Below are 20,909 nucleotides of genomic sequence, written 5' to 3' on the forward strand. Positions count from 1 at the left end.
AGACATATTTGGACTAAGAAAGTTAAGTCTGTGACATTTACCTCCCAGCTGGCCTTGGCACCGTCAGTCTTGAAAGCTTTGGCTGACTTCAAAATCAAGTAGTTATCAATGTGCCAGAACAGAGATTGCCATGCTGGAATTTAGACTTAGCAAATTCTCTTACCAGCAGCCTCAGCAATATCTCTCACTACTCTCTGAGTACCTATTAAGTCAGAGAATCCCGGTTCAGGAACTGATCTCTATCAACAGAGACTTGTCTTCTAAGGGTGTCCTTACTAGGTTTCAGTCCGTAACTGTGAGCATGCAGAGCCATATGCCCCATTTAAATTGACCACAGCCTAGTCTTAAAGATGGCACAGCCCTGCTTGCCTCTGTGTTGACAGAGTTTGCTCAAGGAATGCCTTCTTCCTGACCTCTGTCAGCCTCCTTTCTTAGTGCAACATATAACTCCTTTATAGAAAAGCACATTTCCTGAAGGAAGAATATTGTTCAGTGTTTTTAGCATGCAATAAATTTTGAGAATTAAAGATATTCAAGAAACTGTTCAACTTTTTGTTAGGGCCTGCTTACAGACTAACTCCAAGGCTTAATATTGCACTTAAACTACCTTTGGGCAGCACACATCATATATAAAGTTAATAATAATAGCTATCATATTTCTGCTTATTATACACCAACAATTATTTTAGCATATCACATATATTAATTGAACTAATGCAATTACAAATTGTTATAATATTTTATTCTTATATAGCACATTTAAAAAAGCAATAGAAGTTAATGAAAGCCAGAATCTGAAACCTGAGTGTCACAGGCAACTTCTAATTTGTTGAATAAAAACTCCTCTCGGGCTGGAGAGATGGTTTAGCGGTTAAGCGCTTGCCTGTGAAGCCTAAGGACCATGGTTCGAGGCTCAACTCCCCAGGACCCACGTTAGCCAGATGCACAAGGGGACACACGCATTTGGAGTACGCTTGCAGTGGCTGGAAGCCCTGGCACGCCCATTCTCTCTGTCTACCTGCCTATTTCTGTATCTCTCTCTCTCTCTCTCAAATAAATAAATAAAAATAAAATATTAAAAAAAAAAAAACAATTCCTCTCATGTAACTTGCTGAAAACTTATAAACCTTTAGTAGAGAAGCATTTATCAAGACATCAAGACAGTCTGGCCTGGTTAAAAGAAGTCCACAGAATCTAAAGAATCATGACTGTGGGATGAACAGAAGAATAAATGGACTAAGACAAGTATCACAATATGCACATCAGAACAAAGCAGAGCTTGTTACCTGCTGCATCGGGCGTAGGTATATGATCCGGTTTCTCTCAGGTGGCATCCTTAGTATCTGGTCTAGTACCTGATCCATATTTAACTTCTTGCATTGTGCATAGTCAAATCGGTTTACAATTGGTGCATTTTCTACCTTTAAATGTTTTAGCACCCTGCATCTGGTAGCTACAAAATGAAAACAATAAGCTCTATAAGTAATCTACACAAATAGGAGTGCAATGTATACCCTGTGGAAGCGTCTCTAGAGCACTGGCCCACATTTTACTATACACTTGCAGACATGCCAATCTTATAGAGTATAAGGAAGTTATCAAGATTTTCAAGTGTGTCAGGCTAAAAGTGAAATTAGGGTCTTCTTTTCTAAAATTGTATTGGCAAGGAAGACAACTGCTCTGAATACGAATTGGTCTAGAAATAATTCTTAACTAGAATGCTTAACTATTAAATGACACAACTATATAGCTAATAGTCAAATCTCTATTTCACATACATTTTCTTATATTCACTGATAAGAAATGAACAGATCAGTTCCTATTTGGTAAAAAAAAAAACCAGATTCTGAAGAAAAGGCACAGAAATACCTGGATATGTTAAGTCCGTGGCTAGTGGCTGCCATATTGAATGATGTACTCAAAGAGTTTAATGAAGTGTGATTAATCTTCCTGTTCAACCCATAAACACAAGGCCACAGAGTAAATATCAGTGGCTTAACAAATGCACTGAACTACACTAGTATACTACCTTAAAGTTAAATGGAAAGAGATGACAAAACCCTAGGGCTCACTTGCCTGACTTTCCAAACTTTCATAAAGACATCTTTCGTAAGATCCTCAACACAAATATCATCATGTTCAGAGCACTGTAAATAACTGTGATGTTTCACCACCAAGCCAGTATCCTGCCTTCAGGCTTTTTCCTTCTTTGTCACATGAAGGAATGGGAATAAGTGAAGGCAAATGAAGAAGAAAGACAGTGGGTGCTATGGACTCAACACAGTTAGGGAGCTCTAATCTCATGTAAATAAGTCTGCCATTGGCTATTTACTTAGTCAGCTCGTATCTAGAGACAGCAGCTTATCTAAGATCCCATGTCTCATGACAAGCTGAACTAAACCTCCTTTCTTTAAATGACACAGATGAACCTGAGGCCATGTGGTCCACCACGAGGTAGAAGACAGGGAGAATCATCAGAGTCAAAATCAGTGTTGAAAGTAAATGAGATTCTCCAAGAGAAACTTCTCCTTTGGGAGGAGGAGGAAACTGTTGAAAACAGCAACTAAAGGCTGACTTGATGCTCAGCTTCTAGGATGGTATGCTGAGATACTGCTTGGAAAGAACAACCCTCAGTTCCCCTGTGGCTGGCTTGGGGCTGCCTGGACCCTGTGAGCATGCTGCTGAATCTGGCCCCTTACTTTGCCTTCCTGATTGAAGGGACCCTGGGTCCCCCAACTCATAGATCCCCTGCTGCAGAGGGTGAGCACACAGAGTATGAAGGCCAGAATTCCCAGTGCCTTCCCTATATTGCCCATTCTTCCTTGTCCCAGTAACCCTGCTGCTGCCTTGGGGTACCCAGGTCCCTACATGTGGGCTGCAGAAGCAGGGCTTTTGCTTGGGTTTCCTGAATGTTTGGCCTCTGGGTACCCAAATCCCAATTCCCTAGAGCAACGGGGTACACTGGTCATTGTAAGAGCTGGCCTCTTGTCCCTGGATCTCTAGCTTCCCGGTTCCTGAACCCCTGATCCCTATGTGCTGAAGAGTACATGCAAGTGGAATGAGTAGGCCTGAGCTCCCAGTTCCCCACTTCCTAGTTCCCCAAGTACCTTTGATGTACTTGCAATCCTCACAATCTGCGCATCTGTGGTTATAACCCCATCCTATACCCATCCATTTCAAGTTTAAAAGAGAATATCCTCTCCTCTGAAGATGCTACAAAGACAAATACCTGCTTCCCTCCCATAGAATAAAACATTTCACTAAGATGGGCAGACCACACACACAAAAACAACAAAAGAAAACTGAGAGATCTCCACCAAGGATGCCTAGTCCTACAATGGAAGCCTCCAAGGAAACTATAGAGAAATCAACAGAAATTCAATCCCAAAATGAAAACACAGCAACCAATGTATTCCCAGTTAAAACAATTGCTAAACTGGAAGCAAGCTATCTATGGTAGTAGGATTCAGAGGTCCCCCATTAACTTAGGGGTTCTGAATGCTAAATTCCCAGCTGATGGAGATTTGGATTCTGGAGGGAGTGTATTGCTGGGGGGCGGGCTTATGGGTGCAATAGCCAGTTTCCCCTTGCCAGTGTTTGGCACACTCTCTTGTTGTTATTGCCCACCTTCTGTTGGCCAGGGGATGATGTCCACCCTCTGCTCATGCTATCATTTTCCTTACCATCGTGGAGCCTCAAGCCTGTAAGCCAAAACAAGCCTCTTTTTCCCCACAAACAATGCAGACTTGACTGCAATACCATCACAAACCCAACAATCACATAAATGAAATTGAACAGAATGGTCTTTTAGAGCACTAGGATTTTTACACTAAGCTTAACTTAATAGAAGAAAATCTTAGAAACCTCAAAAGATATAAATGAATTGAAGATGAGTTAAAAAATGGAAGATCTCAATAACCAGTTGATTAAGCTTACTGAAGACTTGATTGATCAAATCCAAGAATTAATTCCAAGAAGCATAAAAAAAAAAAACTGAAATTGTACCTCAAAAGAGATGGACACAAGGCAAAATAACACAATAGAAAACAAAAATCAAATAGAGCTTTAAAGAAATCTCTCTAGAAACCCTCCCTACCAGAGTTACTCATGTGGAAGACAGAAACTCTGAGTTGGAAGACAAGACAGAAGAGATTGTTTGGGAGTCCAAAAACATTGCTAAGTTCAAAAAATCAGGTGAATAGCATATGAGGGAATTGTGGGATATTCTAAAATGACCAAACACCTGGATTATGGATATACCAGAATGAAAGGAAATATAGGCTAGATGCAACAAGGGACTTGTGGTTAGGGTGGCAGCTTAGTAACCATGCCAAAGCAGCCTAGAGGAGAAAAAAGCAAAAAAAACAAAAACAACAACAACAACAACAACAACAACAAAAAAACCCCAGCAAAATACACACTTCAACTAAAAAGTGAGGTGTATAAGAAATTACCAACAGCAGCAGAGGCACCAGGTCTGCAGGGCCACGGCTGCAAGGTTCGGCTTGAGCTGCAGGAAAAGACAGGTGGGATTTTCCACTCTCACGAGAGCTCTTCACAAACTCAAGAAACAAAAAGGGAGAACACCAGCAAACAACAGAGGAGCAGATCACAAGGTAGAGGATCACATGGATCAGTGGGAAAACCAGAGCCACCATCCACAGCCTACTCTCCCTCACCATCAGTACAAGTGCCAGCAAGCACCAGAGACTGGAGGAGGGAGGTCACAGCACCCAGCACCTGCGACCAGGGCAGTGGTCCAACAACACAGCCAGCATACACAGTACACCAAAGAGGGACCACAGCAGGACCGCAGCATAACAGAAACCAAAATCATCCCAAAAGGTAACTGGAATTACACCAGGTCAGTACCTGTCAAATAAATTTGGTATATAGGCCTGAACCAGAAGTACTAATTGCACTTTCCATAGCAGGATACATTATATGTTAAATCTGATAGATGGTCAGATTTGACATTCTTTTTTTTTTTTTTTTCCCTTCTTCAAGGTAGGGTCTCACTGTAGCTCAGGCTGACCTGGTTTCTCAGAGTGGCCTCAAACTCACAGAGATCCTCCTACCTCTGGCTCCCAAGGGCTGAGATTAAAGGCATGCACCACCACACCTGGCTGGGATTTGCCATTCTTAAATGAGCTATATTTTGGGCTTGTTTTTATAGTGGCTTTGTTTCCTCTTCTGTTGTGTATTAGGGAAGGGACTCACTAGGTCACAAGCTGACTTGGAACCCTCAACAGACCAGAAATCTTAACCTCCTAGTTGACAGGATTAAGGGTGTGGGGCACCACACACCCTAAGGGTCAGTGACTTTGTTAGAGGATCTAGCTGTCATAATACCTACTCTTGCATAAATACTCTGTGCTGTTTTTTTATTGAATATGTACATTTTTAAGTTAAACTTTAGAATCTGCCTGTATTTTGTGCCATACAGCCTATTTGAATACTCTCATAGCAGGCAAACCCAACACCTAGGGTCCCTTTTGTAGATACTCTGAGAGTCTTTGAGCCACACCTAGCATCTTAAGCTCTTACCCTGAAGATATATAACATTAGATTAATTGATACATCTAATAATACTGCAGATAATTAGAAAATCCAAGCATTAAATTAATCCAAGATGCAAAAATATGTACATTGTAACATGAGAAACACCAAAAATCAAGACAATATAAATCTATCAAAAAGTACTAATGCATAAAGGGAAGAGAAAGGAAGGGAGGAGGGTACTTAAAAGGTTGATATGGTATATATGTAAGTACAATCATTGAGATGGGGAGGTAATATGATGGAGAATGGAATTTCAAAGGGGGAAGTGTGGGGGGGGGGGAATTACCATGGGATATTTTTTTATAATCATGGAAAATGATAATAAAAATTTTTTTAAAAAGAAACAGAATTAAAATAAAATAAACTCCTGAAAAAAAAGTACTAATGCATCAAAAATGACCTCAAATGAAAATGAGTTAGAAGAAATACCTGAGAAAGATTTCAAAACAATGATTATAATTATGCTTAAAGAGGTTAAAGAGGAAATTAAACAAATGAAAGAGGAAATCAAGTAATCAAGGAAAACACAGGAAACCAATCTAATGAAATAAAGAGGTCAATATAAGACATAAATAAGGAAATAGAAATAATAAAGAAAAGCCAGTCAGAACTACTAGCAATGAAGAGCACAGTCAATGAAAAAAAAAACAAAAAACCTTTGTAGAAAATCTCACTAGTAGAATGGATAAAGAAGACAGAATATCTAAATTAGAAGACCAGGTGGCAGATCTAATACAGTTCAACAAAGAGAAAGACAAACTAATAGGAAAACATGAACGGCAATTTCAAGATATTTGAGACACTATGAAAAGATCACACATAAGATTTCAGGGTTTAGTAGAAGGAGAAGAATTTCACTCCAAAGGCACAGTAGGTGTTTTCAACAAAATCATAGAAGAAAACTCCCCCAAATTGGGAAAGAGATGCCAATACAGATAAAGAAATCACTTAGAACACCAACCAGACAAAACCTGGAAAGAATCTCTCTTTGCCATATTATAATTAAACAGGAAGAACTACAAAAAAAGAGGCAAAAATACATACAGACTTTTCAGCAATATCTCTTAATATCATCAGCCTCAATGCCCCAACCAAAAGACATAGGTTTGCAGACTGGGTTAAAAAGCAGGATCCTTCAATTTGTTGCCTCCAAGAAACCCACCTTTCTATAGAGGATGGACACTATCCTAGGGTGAAAGGCTGGAAAATGGTGTTTCAAGCAAATAGGCCTAGAAAACAAGCAGGGGTTGCTATCCTAATATCTGACAAGGTAGAATTCAGTCCAACATTAGTTAGGAAAGATAAGGAAGGTCACTTTACATTGATTAAAGGCACACCCCAACAGGAGGACATTATAATCCTAAACATGTATGCACCTAACATGGGGTTCCCAACTTCATTAAACAAACACTATTAGAACTGAGGTCACAGGTAACACAAAACACAGTGGTAGTGGGTGACTTCAACCATTCTCAATAATTGACAGGTCATCCTGGCAAAACATAAACAAAGAGGCATCTGGATTAAATGAGGTCATAGAAGAAATGGACCTAACAGATATATACAGGAAATTTCATCCAAATGCTGCAGAATATACATTCTTTTTTTTCTTTCTTTTTTTTTTTTTTTGGATTTTTAAGGTAGAGTCTCACTCTGGTCCAGGCTGACCTGGAATTAACTATGTAGTCTCAGGGTGGCCTTGAACTCATGGCGATCCTGATCCTCCTACCTTTGCCTCCCGAGTGCTGGGATTATAGGTGTGTGCCACCATGCCCGGCTCCAGAATATACATTCTTTACAGCAACACATGGAACATTTTCTAAAATAGACCATATATTAGGACACACAGCAAATCTTAACAAATACAGGAAAATTGAAATAATTCCTTGCATTCTATCTGACAACAAGGGAATCAAACTACAAATCAATAGCACGAAAAGCTATAGAGCATACACAAAATCATGGAAACTAAGTAACACACTACTAAATGATGAATGGGTCAATGAAGAAATCAAGAAAGAAATGAAAAAAATTTAGAGAGTCAAACGATAATGAGAACACAACATACTAAAACTTTGGGACACAATGAAGGCAGTCCTAAGAGGGAAATTTATAGCTTCAAGTGCCTATATTAAGAAATTAGAAAGGTCTGAAGTAAATGACTTAATACTTCACCTTAAAGCTTTGGAAAAAGAAGAACAAAGCAAACCAAAAATCAGTAGATTTTAGGGAAGAAATTAATGAAACAGAAACCAAAAAAAAAACAATCCAAAGAATCAATAAAACAAAAGAGTTGGTTCTTTGAAAGGATAAACAAGATTTATAAACCCTTAGCAAATCTGACCAAAAGACAGAGACACAAATTAATAAAATTAAGAGATGAAAATGGTAGCATCACAACAGATAACAGAGAAATTCAAACAATCATATAGAGACATAGCATAAAAACATATACAGCACTAAGTATGAAAATCTAAAAGAAATGGATGATTTCCTTGATTTATATGACCTACCCAAATTAAATCAAGATAAGATTAATCACTTAAATAGACCTATAACAAGTATGGAGATCCAAGCAGTTATCAAAAATTTCCCAACTAAAAAAGTCCAGGCCCAGATGGATTCACTGGTGAACTTTACCAGACATTCAGGGAAGAACTAACACCACTGCTACTTAAGTTTTTCCATAAAATCATAAAGAAGTAATCCTACCAAACTCCTTCTACGAAGCCAGCATCACCCTGATATCAAAACCAGGCAAAGAGAGAACAAAAAAAGAAAATTACAGACCAATCTGCCTCATGAACATGCAAAAACTAAAAATTCTCATATTGACAAACAGAATACTAGAATATATCAGAAAGATATATTGGACCAAGTAGGCTTTATCCCAGAGATGCAGGGATGGTTCAACATACGCAAATCGGTAAATGTAATATATCATGTAAACGAACTGAAGGACAAAGCATTCACATGACCATCTCATTAAATGCAGAGAAAGCATTTGTCAAAATCCAACATCCCTTCATGATAAAAGTTCATAGAGACTGGGAATAGAAGGAATATATCTCAATTTAATAAAGGCTATTTATGACAAGCCTACAGCCAACATATTACTAAATGGGGAACAACTGAAAGCTTTTCCACTAAAATCAGGAACAAGACAAGGGTGTCTCCTGTCCCCACTTTTACTTAATATAGTACTGAAGTCTTAGCCATAGCAATAAGGCAAGAGACACACATAAAAGGGAAACAAATTGGAAAGGAAGAAATCAAGTTATCATTATTTGTAAATGACATGATTCTATACATAAAGGACCCTAAAGACTACCAGCAAACTGTTAGAGCTGATAAACACCTACAGCCATATAGCAGGATACAAAATAAATACACAGAAATCAATAGCCTTCCTATATGTTAACAACAAACACACAGAGGATGAAATGAAAGAATCACTCCCATTCACAATTGCATCAAAAAATAAAAATAAAAAATAACATACCTTTGGAAAAAACCTAACCAAGGAAGTCAAGGACCTCTACAATGATAACTTTAAAACATGAAGACACTAGGAAATGGAAAAATATCCCTTGTTCCTGGATTGGAAGAATTAACGTTGTGAAAATGGCAACCTTACCAAAATCAACCTATACATTTAATGCAATCTCCATCAAAATTCCAAAGACATTCTTCATGGAAATACAAAAAAATGAATCACAAAAAAAATCTCAAACATCTAAAACAATACTGTGCAACAAAAATAAGGCTGGTGGTATCACCATACCTGATTTTAACCTATACTACAGAGCCACAGTAACAAAAACAGCATGGTACTGGCACAAAAGCAGACATGTAGATCAATGGAACAGAATAGAGGACCCAGATATAAGTCCAGGTAGCTATAGCCACCTGATATTTGATAAAAATGTCAAAAATACTCATTGGAGAAAAGACAGCCTCTTCAGCAAATGGTGCTAGGAAAATTGGACATGTACCTGTAGAAAGATTAAAATAAATTCTTCTCTCTCTCCACACAAAAGAATTAAGTCCAAATGGATTAAAGACCTTAACATCAGAACTGAAACTCTGAAACTGCTAGAGGAAAAAGTAGGGGAAGCCCTTCAACATATTAGTCTTAGCAAAGACTTCCTGAATATAACCCCAATTTCTCAGAAGATAAAACCACAGATTAACTGCGGGGACCTCATGAAATTACAAAGAGTTTGTATGGCAAAGGACACTGTGAATAAGCAAAGTGGCAACTTATAACAGAATGGGAAAAAAATCTTTGCCAGCTATACATCTGATGATTAATACCCAGGGTATACAAAGAACTCAAGAAATTAAATAATAAAAAATCAAAGAAGCCAATTTAAAAATGGGCTATGGAACTAAAGAGAGTTCTCAAAAGAAGAAACACAGATGGCATATAAGCATCTAAAAAAATGTTCTACATCCCTAGTCATCAGGGAAATGCAGATTAAAACTATGTGAGATATCATCTCACTCCTGTCAGATTGGCTACCATCATGAAAACAAATGATCATAAATGCTGGTGAGGATGTGGAAAAAGAGGAACTCTTCTACACTGTTGGTGGGAATGAAATCTGGTCCAGCTATTGTGGAAATCAGTGTGGAAGTTCCAAAGATAGGCCAAAAGTAGATCTACCTTACAACCCAGCTATAGTACTTCTAGGCATATATCCTAAGGACTCATCCCATTACCTTAGAGATACATGCTCAACCATGTTTATTGCTGCTCAATTTATAATATCTGGGAAATGGAACCAGCCTAATGTCCCTCAAGTGGTGAGTGGATAATGAAGATATAGCACATTTATATAATTGAGTTCTTTCTACTCAGTGGTAAAGACAAATGAAGTTATGAAATTTGCAGACAAAAGGATGGATCTGGAAAGGGTTATAGTAAGTGAGGTAACCCAGGCCCAGAAAGCCAAATGTCGCATGTTCTCTCTCATACATGGGTCCTAGCCACAGATGACTGGATTTCTGTGTGAGTAGAAGAAATCTCAGTAGTAAAGCCTAGTAAGCTAGAAAAGAGATATAAAGGGAAGAGAAAGGATGGTATTGTATATATGTAAGTAGAAAAATAGATTAATGGGGGTTAAAAGTCCCAAGTGAGGTCAGGGAAAGAAATTGAGTAAAGGAAAGGTGGAGGGAGGGCTAATCAAAATCTAGGAGGATATAAATAAATCATATGGAAACTACTTTTTCGGACAATGGAACACACTCAAGAGCTGTAGATTGTTGCTAGAAAAATTTCAGTGCCAGGGATGGAATACACTGAGTTGTTGGCCAGGGAGGTCCCTGATGCCCCCAAGACATTATAGGCCATTGCCGAAGCCCTTGGTTTCCCACCAGGAATAGATGGTAAGACCCTACTGCTGAACACTCCACATACTTGAGCTGCAAGCCCACTGAGAAATCCTGCTGGAACTGAGCTGATAACCTCCTCCATGTAGACTAGCTGACAGAAAGCTGAAAGAAGCCATTCTGCATGCAGTTCGCTGGGAGAGAGAGAAATCACCAGTGAAGATACTCTACAGTGGACACTGAAAGCCTTATATTTGGCCAGCCAGGCCAAATGAACCAACAAGTGCACTAGTGGCATGTCTGTCATGGAGGAAACCCAACACCCTTTAACTGGACTGGAGGCCTCTCCATGGGAGGGAATACATCCCTGATACTGAAAACTTAAAACAGGGGTAGTACTGAGCCCTAGGAGTATAACATCTGCTGCGGTCTGGCTAAATGTATATACTATGCTTATCAAACTGCCCAGTAAGCACTTCTCTTAATGTTCAGACCCTTGTATTAATGACATTCTCACTTTTGGTAGAGAACTTTCCCTTTTCAGACGGCAGTGACCTTGGAATGACTCAGAAGGCATCATGGTGCTGGGAAGAAGTGACAGGAGGGCTCAGCACTGCAGTACCTCTGTCATAACTTCCAGGGCTCAGGGTCTGTTGTTGAAGAGGTGGCGGAAAGAATGTAACAGCCAAAGGAAGGGTAGGACTCCTTACAACATGCTTCCCCCAGACACAAAATGGTCTGGATATCCATGATCTCACAGTGCCTGACACAAGACCATCATAAGTGGAGGAAAAGATCATGACACCAAAATAAAAGACTGATTGAGTGGGGTAGGGGATATGATGGAGAATGGAGTTTCAAAGGGGAAAGTGGGGGGAGGGAGGGCATTCCCATGGGATATTGTTGATAATCATGGAAGTTGTTAATAAAAAAATTTGAAAACAAAATATATTCAACAAAATTACTGAAGAAAAATTTACCAACCTCTTAAAAGAGAGGCCCATGCAGATTCAAGCAAGCACACAGAGCACCAGACAAACAGGAACAAAGAAGAAACATTCCAAGGCACATCATAGTTAAAACTCTTAACAATGAAAACAAAGAGACAGTGCTGAAAGCATCAAGTGAAACAACTCACTATATACAAAGACAAACCCATTAGAATTACGTCAGTTTTTTCAATGAAAACCCTGAAGCCAGAAGGTCTGGAAAGGAACACTTCAAAGTCTAAACAACCATGGCTTCCAACCCAAGCTACTCTACCCAGCAAAAGTATCCCTCCTAATACATGGTGAATTAGAAAAACTTTCCATGAAAACAGTCAACTCTCTGATTATATGCACACAAACCCAAACATACAGAGAATACTTCAGGGGATACTCTACACAGAAGAGTCAAACAACCAATCTAAAGTACCTATAATAAGATCATAATAACAGAAACTACAGCAGGCTCAAAAAAGTACAAAACTCAAGAAAGCACCAAACTCTATCAAGTACCCTACTCAACCTCAGAGTTAAAACATTAAACATCAACAGTCTTAACACACCCATCAAAGGACACAAGTTAATAGTGTGGATCAAAAATAGAGGCCATTCTATCTGCTATATTTATTTAAGAAACCCACCTCACCACTAAAGAGATACCTCCTCGGGGCGCAAGGATGGATAATGATATTCCAAGGAGAAGGAAATGAGAAACAAGCAGGTAGTGCTACATTAATATCTGATAAAATAGACTTCAAACAAAAATAATCAAAAAGGACAAAGATTATTATTATTCAAGAGAATAATCCAACATGAGGACATCATAATCACAAATCTTTATGAACCAAACAGCAGCAGCAGTTTATAAAACAAAGCATACTTGACAACAAAACAGAAATATACACCAATAACATCTTAGCTGGAGACTTCAATACTCCACTATCATTAATAGATCATCCAAACAGTAAATCAATAGGGAAATAATAAAGTTCAATACCATCATAGATCAACTAGACTTAATGGATGTTTACAGAAATTTCACCCAATTCTACATAATACACATTCTTCTCAGCAGTCCACGGAACCGTCTCCAAAACAGACCATATATTAGGCCATAAAGCATGCCTCTATAAAATCAGAAAAATTGAAGTAACTTCCTGCACCCTATCAGATCACACTGCTTTAAAGCTAGAAATAAAAAGAGATACATCAGGAACTCTACCAGCTCCAGGAGACTGAACAACACACTTTTAAACAATGAATGGACCATGGAAGAAATAATTTGAAAAACAAGAAGAGTCCAACCCGAAAAGCTCCAGATGGAAAGAAATAATCAAGGTCAGAGCAGAAATCAATGAATTGGAAAAAAGAAATCAATTTTTAAAAACTGATGAAATTAAGGGCTGGTTCTTTGAAAACCTAACAAGATTGATAAAAATCCTGGCAAATTTGATCAACCGCAACAGAGAAAAGTCTCAAATAAACAAAATCAGAAATGAGGAGAGGTCACAACAGACATTAATGAAATTGGAAGAATCATCAGGACATAGTTCCAAAAGCTCTACTCCATAATACTGGATAATCTGGAAGAAATGTATGAATCCTTGCCATATACCTCCTACCAAAACTAAACTTAGAAACAGATGAATCTTCTATCTAAACAAACCTATCACATCCATTGAGATTGAAAAGGTAATCAAAAACCTCCCCCACAAGAAAAGTCCAGGACCAGTTGGCTTTACAGACAAATTCTATCAAACCTTCATTGAAGAACTGAAACCAGCTTTTCTGAAACTGTTTTGCATTCCTGCTATGCAGAAAATCCTCCCCAACTCCTTTTATGAAGCTAACATCACCCTAATACCAAAACTAAACAGAGATACAATAAGACAAGAAAAATATATGCCTGTATCCCTGATGAATTTAGATGCAAAGATCCGGAACAAAATCTACACAAACCGAATTCAACAATGTATCAAAAGCATTATCCACCTTGATCAAGTAGGCTTCATCCCAGGGATGTAGGGATGTTTCAATATACAGAAATTGGTCAACGTGACACCACATAAACTTAATCATAAGAACAATATGATCATCTCAGTTAATGTAGAAAAGGCCTTTGACAAAATACAACACCACTTCATGATCAAAACGCTAGAGAGAACAGGCATTGAGGATAATTTTTTTTCCTCTACACAATAAAGGCTATATATAAAGCACCAAAAGGCCAAATAATATTTAATGGGGAAAGACTCAAGGAGCTCCCACTGAGATTGGAAACAAGACAGGGGTGCCCACTCTAACCACTGCTCTTCAACATAGTACTAGAAAGTCTTAGCCCAAGCAATAAGACAGATGAGAGAAATAAAAGGGATACAAATTGGAAAGGAAGAAGTTAGCCCTACTTGCAGATGACATGATCCTGTACATAAGTGACCCGAAAGTCTCCATCTCAAAACTTGTAAAGGTGATTCTTTCAGTAAAATAGCAGGATACAAAATCAATGTACAAAGTCAGCAGCCTTTCTATATACAAAGGACAAATATACAGAGAAAGAAATCAGTGAGGCTGTCCCATTTTCAATAGCAACAAAAACAATTAAATAACTTGGAATAAAACTAACCGGGGATGTGAAAGACCTGTATAATGAAAACATTAAAAAAAAACAAAAAAAAACCTAACGAAAGAAATCAAGGAAGACTTGAGAAGATGGGAAACCTCCCATACTCCTGGATAGGTAAGACTTAATCCTTGTGAAAATGGCAATTTGACCAAAAGCAATATACAGATTTAATGCACTACCAATAAGAACTGCACCACCATTCTTCAGAGAGAGAGAAGAAATGAGCACAAAATTTCTATGGAATGGCAGCAGGTCTTGGATATACAAACACATACTCAGTAAAAGAAACACCTCTGGAGTTATCACTATACCTGATCTAAAGTTATATTACAAAATATATTACAAAGTGAGAGTAATAAAAACAGCATGGAACTGGCCTAATAACAGAAACATAGATCAATGGAACAGAATTGAAGACGCGGACCTTAGGTCAAGTAATTACAAGTACTTGATCTTTGACAAAAGTGCCAATAAATGTAGACTGGAGAAAAGACAGCATCTTCAACAAGTGGTGCTAGACAAACTGGACAACTACATGTAGAAAAATGAAACTAGACCCACTCATCTCACCATACACAAAAATCAAGTCCAAATGGATTAAAGACCTCAATATGAGACGTGAAACTCTTCAACTACTGGAAGGAAAAATAGAAGGAACTCTCGATGACATAGGAGTGGACAGACTTCTCAAACAAAACCCCAGTATCCCAGAAAAGTAAACAATCCACTCAACCAATGGGATCTTATGAAGCTAAAAAGCTTCTGCATATACCATAAGCAGAGCCAATAGATTACCCACTGAATGGGAGACAATTTTTGCCAGTTATACCACTGACAGAAGCCTAATATCGAGAGTCTACAAAAACCCCCAAACACTAAACAATAACAACTTAAACCTAGTCCAAAAATGGGACAGAATCAAATAGGGAGTTCTAAGAAGAACTGCAAATGACTAACACACATTTAAGAAAATATTCACCTTCCCTAACCATTAGGAAACTCCAAATGAAAATAACCATGAGATTTTACCTTATACCAGTAAGGATGGAAATTATTAAAAAACCTAACAACAAATGTTGGTGAGGACATGGGTAAAGAGGAACCCTCATTCACTGTGGGTGGGAATGTAAACTAGTACAACCACTATGGAAATCAATATGGAGATTCTTGAAAAGGATGAACACAGAACTTCCAACAGACCCAGTTATTCCTTTTTTGGGCATTTATCCTAAATACTCCATACTTCACTATAGAGGTATTTGCTCAGCCATGTTTATAGCTGCTCAATTCATTACAGCTAAGAACTGGAATCAACCCAGGTGCCCATCATTGAATGAATGGACAATGAATGAAGCTGTTGTACATTTACTCAGCAGTAAGAAAAAAAAAAAAAAAAAGATACAATAAAATTTGTAGAAAATTGGACAGGAAGACACACTGCATGGTTTCACTTATCTGTGGTTCCTGACCTGGACCAGCTCAATAATAATAGGCATGGAAGTGTTTGGGGGGGAAGGGGAAAAAGGGTGGGGAAAAACACAAAACTAAACCCCAAATGAACTGGTACTATAAGAAACCTTTATCCTTGAAGAAAGACTAAAAGAATGAACCTTCAACAGGAGTATGACGGGAGCACCTGAAAAGAAGTGCCCTCAAGAGGGTGGGATTAAGCTTAACCTTAAAAATTAATTTTGGCTCTGGCCTGTAACTCCTACAATGAGCTGTTGATGGGAAAGATCTATGAGGTCTCCAAAACAAAACAGGCTTCTGTCAAAACACTTGGTTATCTCCTGAGGTAAAAGGTTAAGACCTTACTGCTGAAGTACCATAAGCTGCTGGTACAAAACACGGAGAGGCCTGGCTGGGATCCAAAAGAGAGCCAGATCCAAGAGTTACATCAGAATCCTATGGAGACAGATTATGCTCTCCAGTGTCAAGCTCTCCCTAGTCTTTGGTTAAAAGAGGGGTTACATATATCAAATTCTCCCTAAATTAATAATGTTTATCCCATTTAAACTATGCTAACTTCACTCATGTTCTTCTTTTTCAGAAGGTAGTGAGACCTGAGGAGATCAATTGCCCCTTGCACTTCAGCCAAGCCACAACTGAAACCACAGAGGAACTAGGGACATGAGCAGAGAGCTGCTTCCATGGTAAACCTGATAGCCAGTGCCAGGGTGAAGGAAACACACCCTGAGGACACTTAGCACTTACCAAAGCAGAGATCCAGAGGCTCCTAAGAGCTCACCACTGAAGTAGACTTAAGACACACCCACCACAGCTCAGGGCATATTTTAGAGGTGGGGGGGAAAGATGTTAAGAGCCACAGGTTGAGACATTATGCCCAGAGGCATTGCCTCCCTGCCCAAATAACTTGACAGCTGCCCCCACAAGGTGTAACCCACAAACCCATAGGAAATACCTGTACCCCACTGAGGAGGGTTCCCAGTGGAATGGGGGCAGGGATGATGGAAAAGAGGGAACCAACACCTGATGTATCCATACAAAATGTGTTGCTGTTAATAATAAAAGAAAGAACAAACAAGTGAACAAACAGCTCTGCTACCAGACTCCTGAGCCTTTGAAGAGCTCATGGGTTTTGTCTGAGAAAGAAACTTCAATGAGATACCAGATTGTTTTAGCACCACAACGTCATTACTTAAATTGGAGAAAAGTCTGACCTCTACAGAGTGAACTGAGGGTCTGAAGTCTTATAGAATTCAGGGGAGAGGCAATCAGTTTCATCAATCTGTACACCAATCTGTTTCATCTGCCCTTTCTTAGAATTTGTCTAGTTTATGACTGTGAGATAGGTACCCTTTCATGGAATTAATGGGATTTCTTTGTTTCATTTACTATCCACCACAAGAGCTATAGAATGTATACCTTAATACTACAATACAAAAAATAACATTTTCTAGGTTTTTTTTTTTTTTTTTTGAGGTAGTGTCTTTCCATAGTCCAGGTTGACCTGGAAGTCACTATGTAGTCTCAGGCTTTCCTAGAATTCACAGAGATCCTCCTGCCTTTGTTTCTCAAATGCTAGGGTTAAAGGCATGCACCACCATGCTCAGCCCGTTTTCTTTTTGAGACAGGGTCTCACTCACTACAGCCCAAGCTGACTTTCAACTTACCACAAGCCGAAGCTGGCCTCAAATTCTTGACAATCCTACTGCCTCAGCAGGATTATCGATGTATCAACACATCTGGGTTTACTAGGTATTTACTAGCAGTCAGACTCTGTTATGTGCATTTATATTTATGTATGAACACATATGTAGATGTGTTGCTGTGCTTAGTTTCTACAAATGCATTGCAAATTAAGAAAAATTATGCATACTTTATCAAGTTAAGAAAATTAACATAAAATATATAACTTAACCAAGGCACAGAACAAGCCAGATAGTGATAATTTAATTTTATAATGATGGACAAAAAAATTGTTTTAAGAGGCCAAAAAAAAAAAAAGCTCAAATTGCATGTGTAACTAAAAGTCTAAAGCTTATACAAACCACCCTATCTTTGAGACAGGCTTGTATAATAGTCATATATTAGTTCATGAGTATAAATCATGGGAACAGAAGGTATATATAACAGTGGGTTTGACCTAGTGATGGTATGCCATGAATTAGACATGATTGAGCACCTCAACCAAGTACAAAGCAGTTAAGCATTGAAAGCCCAGTCATTTATTGCTCTGCCTTCAACCCATTTATGCACAATACAGTTCCAAATCACACAGTGAGGAAGTAGCTGAGCCAGGATGCAAGCTGGTATGTACCTGCCTCTACAGCCTATCAGGGAGCAATTATCCCTCAAAAGAAAGGTTATATACCAAGTTTCAGCAGGTAAAGTCTAATGTAATTATATGAGCAAGGACAGAATGGAACATAGTATATTATGTCCTTTTAAAAGAACAATAATGCTACTGTGGTATTATGAGTTCTTAATCCCGCTTGTTCATCCATTCAGTAGTGCTGGGGCTTGATTAGACAGACCTCGTACATTCCAGGCAGCAAGCAGCAAACAGCAAACAGCAAACATTCTACTATGGAGCTATCTCCTGAGTCTGCAGTTCCCTATTTTTAAAAAATATTGTTTTGGTATTAGATATCAGTACGTTGTCCCACTTAGCCTTGAACTTGTGCTCCTGATCCTCCTGCCTCCATCTCCACAGTAGTTTAGAGCACAGGCCTTCATCAGCTGGTCTGTGAACTTCAAGTGCCCTGGATGTTCCTATAACAGGCAGTTCCAGATACGTACCATGGATGAACATCATCTTGGGGCAGTCTTTCAGCACTAGATCTGTAATGCCACAATTGGTCATAGTGACTCCAACAAGATTTTTGGACTTTAATACAAGAACCTACAAGGATTAAAATTTATAAGTTACATGTAAATGTGTCTTTTTAATTTGTTTTCAAGCATAAAGGCACAACCAAGAAGTAGCTCTTATTGTTTCCCTTAGAACACAGAGTACCTCAAGGAAGAAACTTTACTTTCTTCCATGCCTCCAGAGTGTGGTGGACTGTGAAATGTAAGGGAGGACTCTTCTTTACCTGTACATGGTCATCCTCGATCACAGGGTCACTGGTGCTGGTGGACTTATCGGCCGTTCGTTTCCGTTTCATGGCATGACGTGGCTTTGATTTGGCAACTTCTAGAAAAGAAAAAAAAAAGGACTTTCCACTTTTCTTTGTTTCCTTCAGCCAAGCACATTCAATCATGTAAGTAGAAACCCATCAGGCAAGCCCAAATCCCAGTGGTTGGTATTTCTAATGGACTGCTTTTAAGTCAAGATCACCCTCCACTATGTTAACCATTATTATACAATCTCATGGCCTCTTTCATACAATTTCCAACAACAAATCAATATTCCTGGCTTTAAACCTCACTGACTCACCCAGTCCTAAACATTACTGGTAGATAATCCTCATGACTTTCATGCAAAAAGAAAAAGAAAAAGAAAAAGAAAAAAAAAAAAAAAAAAGACTACTGCTTCATGTTTGAGAACAGTGGATACCAAAGGTACATGCTTTAAATTCACTTGTTCCCATTTCATTCTGTACTATACCTTCCTGTTTCTCATTACCCATGTCTTTGAAGCCATTAATCTCTTGCTCCTTCTGCCCAGAACATGTTTTGTCTTTACTTTCTGAACTATAACCCATCTTTGAATGGTTCAGCTTAACTGCCATTTGGTGCTAAAAAAATGCAGCTTTACCTGCAAACATTATATATTGCTCTGTTGTTTCCTATGTACTTGTTTTGTCCACATTTAAACTAAAAACTTCCTTGATGACAGTTACACTCTTCATTTCATCTTTGCTTCACTCTCAGCCAGTAACATTGAGTTACAATGAACAGTTACTGAACATTACTGAATGGTTCAGACAAATTAAGTATTTATTGAGTGATATTTCAGGCACTGGCCTAAAGGTTAGTAAGCCCTCCAGGATGGGTTTCTTTTCAATTGTCTTCATTTAATACACTAGGAAATAAGAATGGGGCGGTAAAACGGCTAGCCAGATGTTAAGTAAGAACCAGAACTCACAACAATCAACATGGCTCTAGTTGTTAGGCTAGAAAACCTACATTTTTTTTAGGGGGCAGGGATAACTCACTAGTACTGCATTGAAACTTAGTCATAAGAGCAAATATACTGATTTTATTTAAAAGTAGGTTTGAAATTCCCACCTATAATTCCCATGTAATCTATTTTAAGATGTGAGAGACTTGTTTTCATTTTTTGTAATTAACCATGACAACACAGCATGTACTGAGTGAAGAGCAGTGGACATATGAATTCATTTACTACCATGCTCCTTTCTCCCACACCACTGCTGGATTACAAAGACATGGCCCAGCAACTCTAAAACCTCTAACAAAAGATTACAAAGATGGGGACATGAGGTACAAAGAAGCTCAGGATTAGACAAAATCTCCAGATTTAGCCCACATGGTGTTTATACACCACAGCCTACATTCTTCATCCCTTGGAATCTGTGAAATTCTGTGTCAAACTAAAAGGAGTTGCTTTGGTTGGAGGTGAAAAGAGAATTCTCTTCATCAAACAGTATCTTGAAGGGAAATTTTGCCAAATCTAATTGTCTTTATGCCAAGGAGCTGCTAAAAGGGGGCACATTTTATCCATTTGTCATAATTCACATACATTAATCCTCCTCACATAGGTCCTGCTTCCCTATCAGTACTTCTAAAATGAAACAAACTAAACAAGCTTATGTCTGCTTCTGCCAGACAGTGAACTAATAAGCTTTGAATAAAAACTCCTTTATAATCTGATAGCAATCCCCTCACCTTCTTGAACTACTCTCTCCCATCATCACCTTTACTGTTCACAATATAGGGTTCATGGTTATGACTCCTGTTCTCCAAGTGCCTAA

At 38.5% G+C, this 20,909-nt stretch overlaps 1 protein-coding gene across 6 annotated transcripts in view; it reads right to left on the bottom strand.

The window, feature by feature from the left end:
- Fbxo38 (F-box protein 38) overlaps positions 1-20,909 on the bottom strand; it is a 67,996-nt gene that overhangs the window by 3,147 nt on the left and 43,940 nt on the right. For all 6 annotated transcript variants that reach the window (XM_004664746.2, XM_045132380.1, XM_045132383.1 and 3 more), the window contains exons 16-18: positions 19,065-19,165; positions 18,769-18,871; positions 1,287-1,453 (exon numbers count right to left, since the gene is read on the bottom strand). In XM_004664746.2, coding sequence (XP_004664803.2) covers positions 1,287-1,453; positions 18,769-18,871; positions 19,065-19,165 — 371 coding nt within the window. The remainder of the gene's footprint in view (positions 1-1,286; positions 1,454-18,768; positions 18,872-19,064; positions 19,166-20,909) is intronic.

This window comes from Jaculus jaculus, chromosome 13 (genome assembly GCF_020740685.1).
Source record: "Jaculus jaculus isolate mJacJac1 chromosome 13, mJacJac1.mat.Y.cur, whole genome shotgun sequence".
In the NCBI taxonomy this organism is placed as follows: Eukaryota; Metazoa; Chordata; class Mammalia; order Rodentia; family Dipodidae; genus Jaculus; species Jaculus jaculus.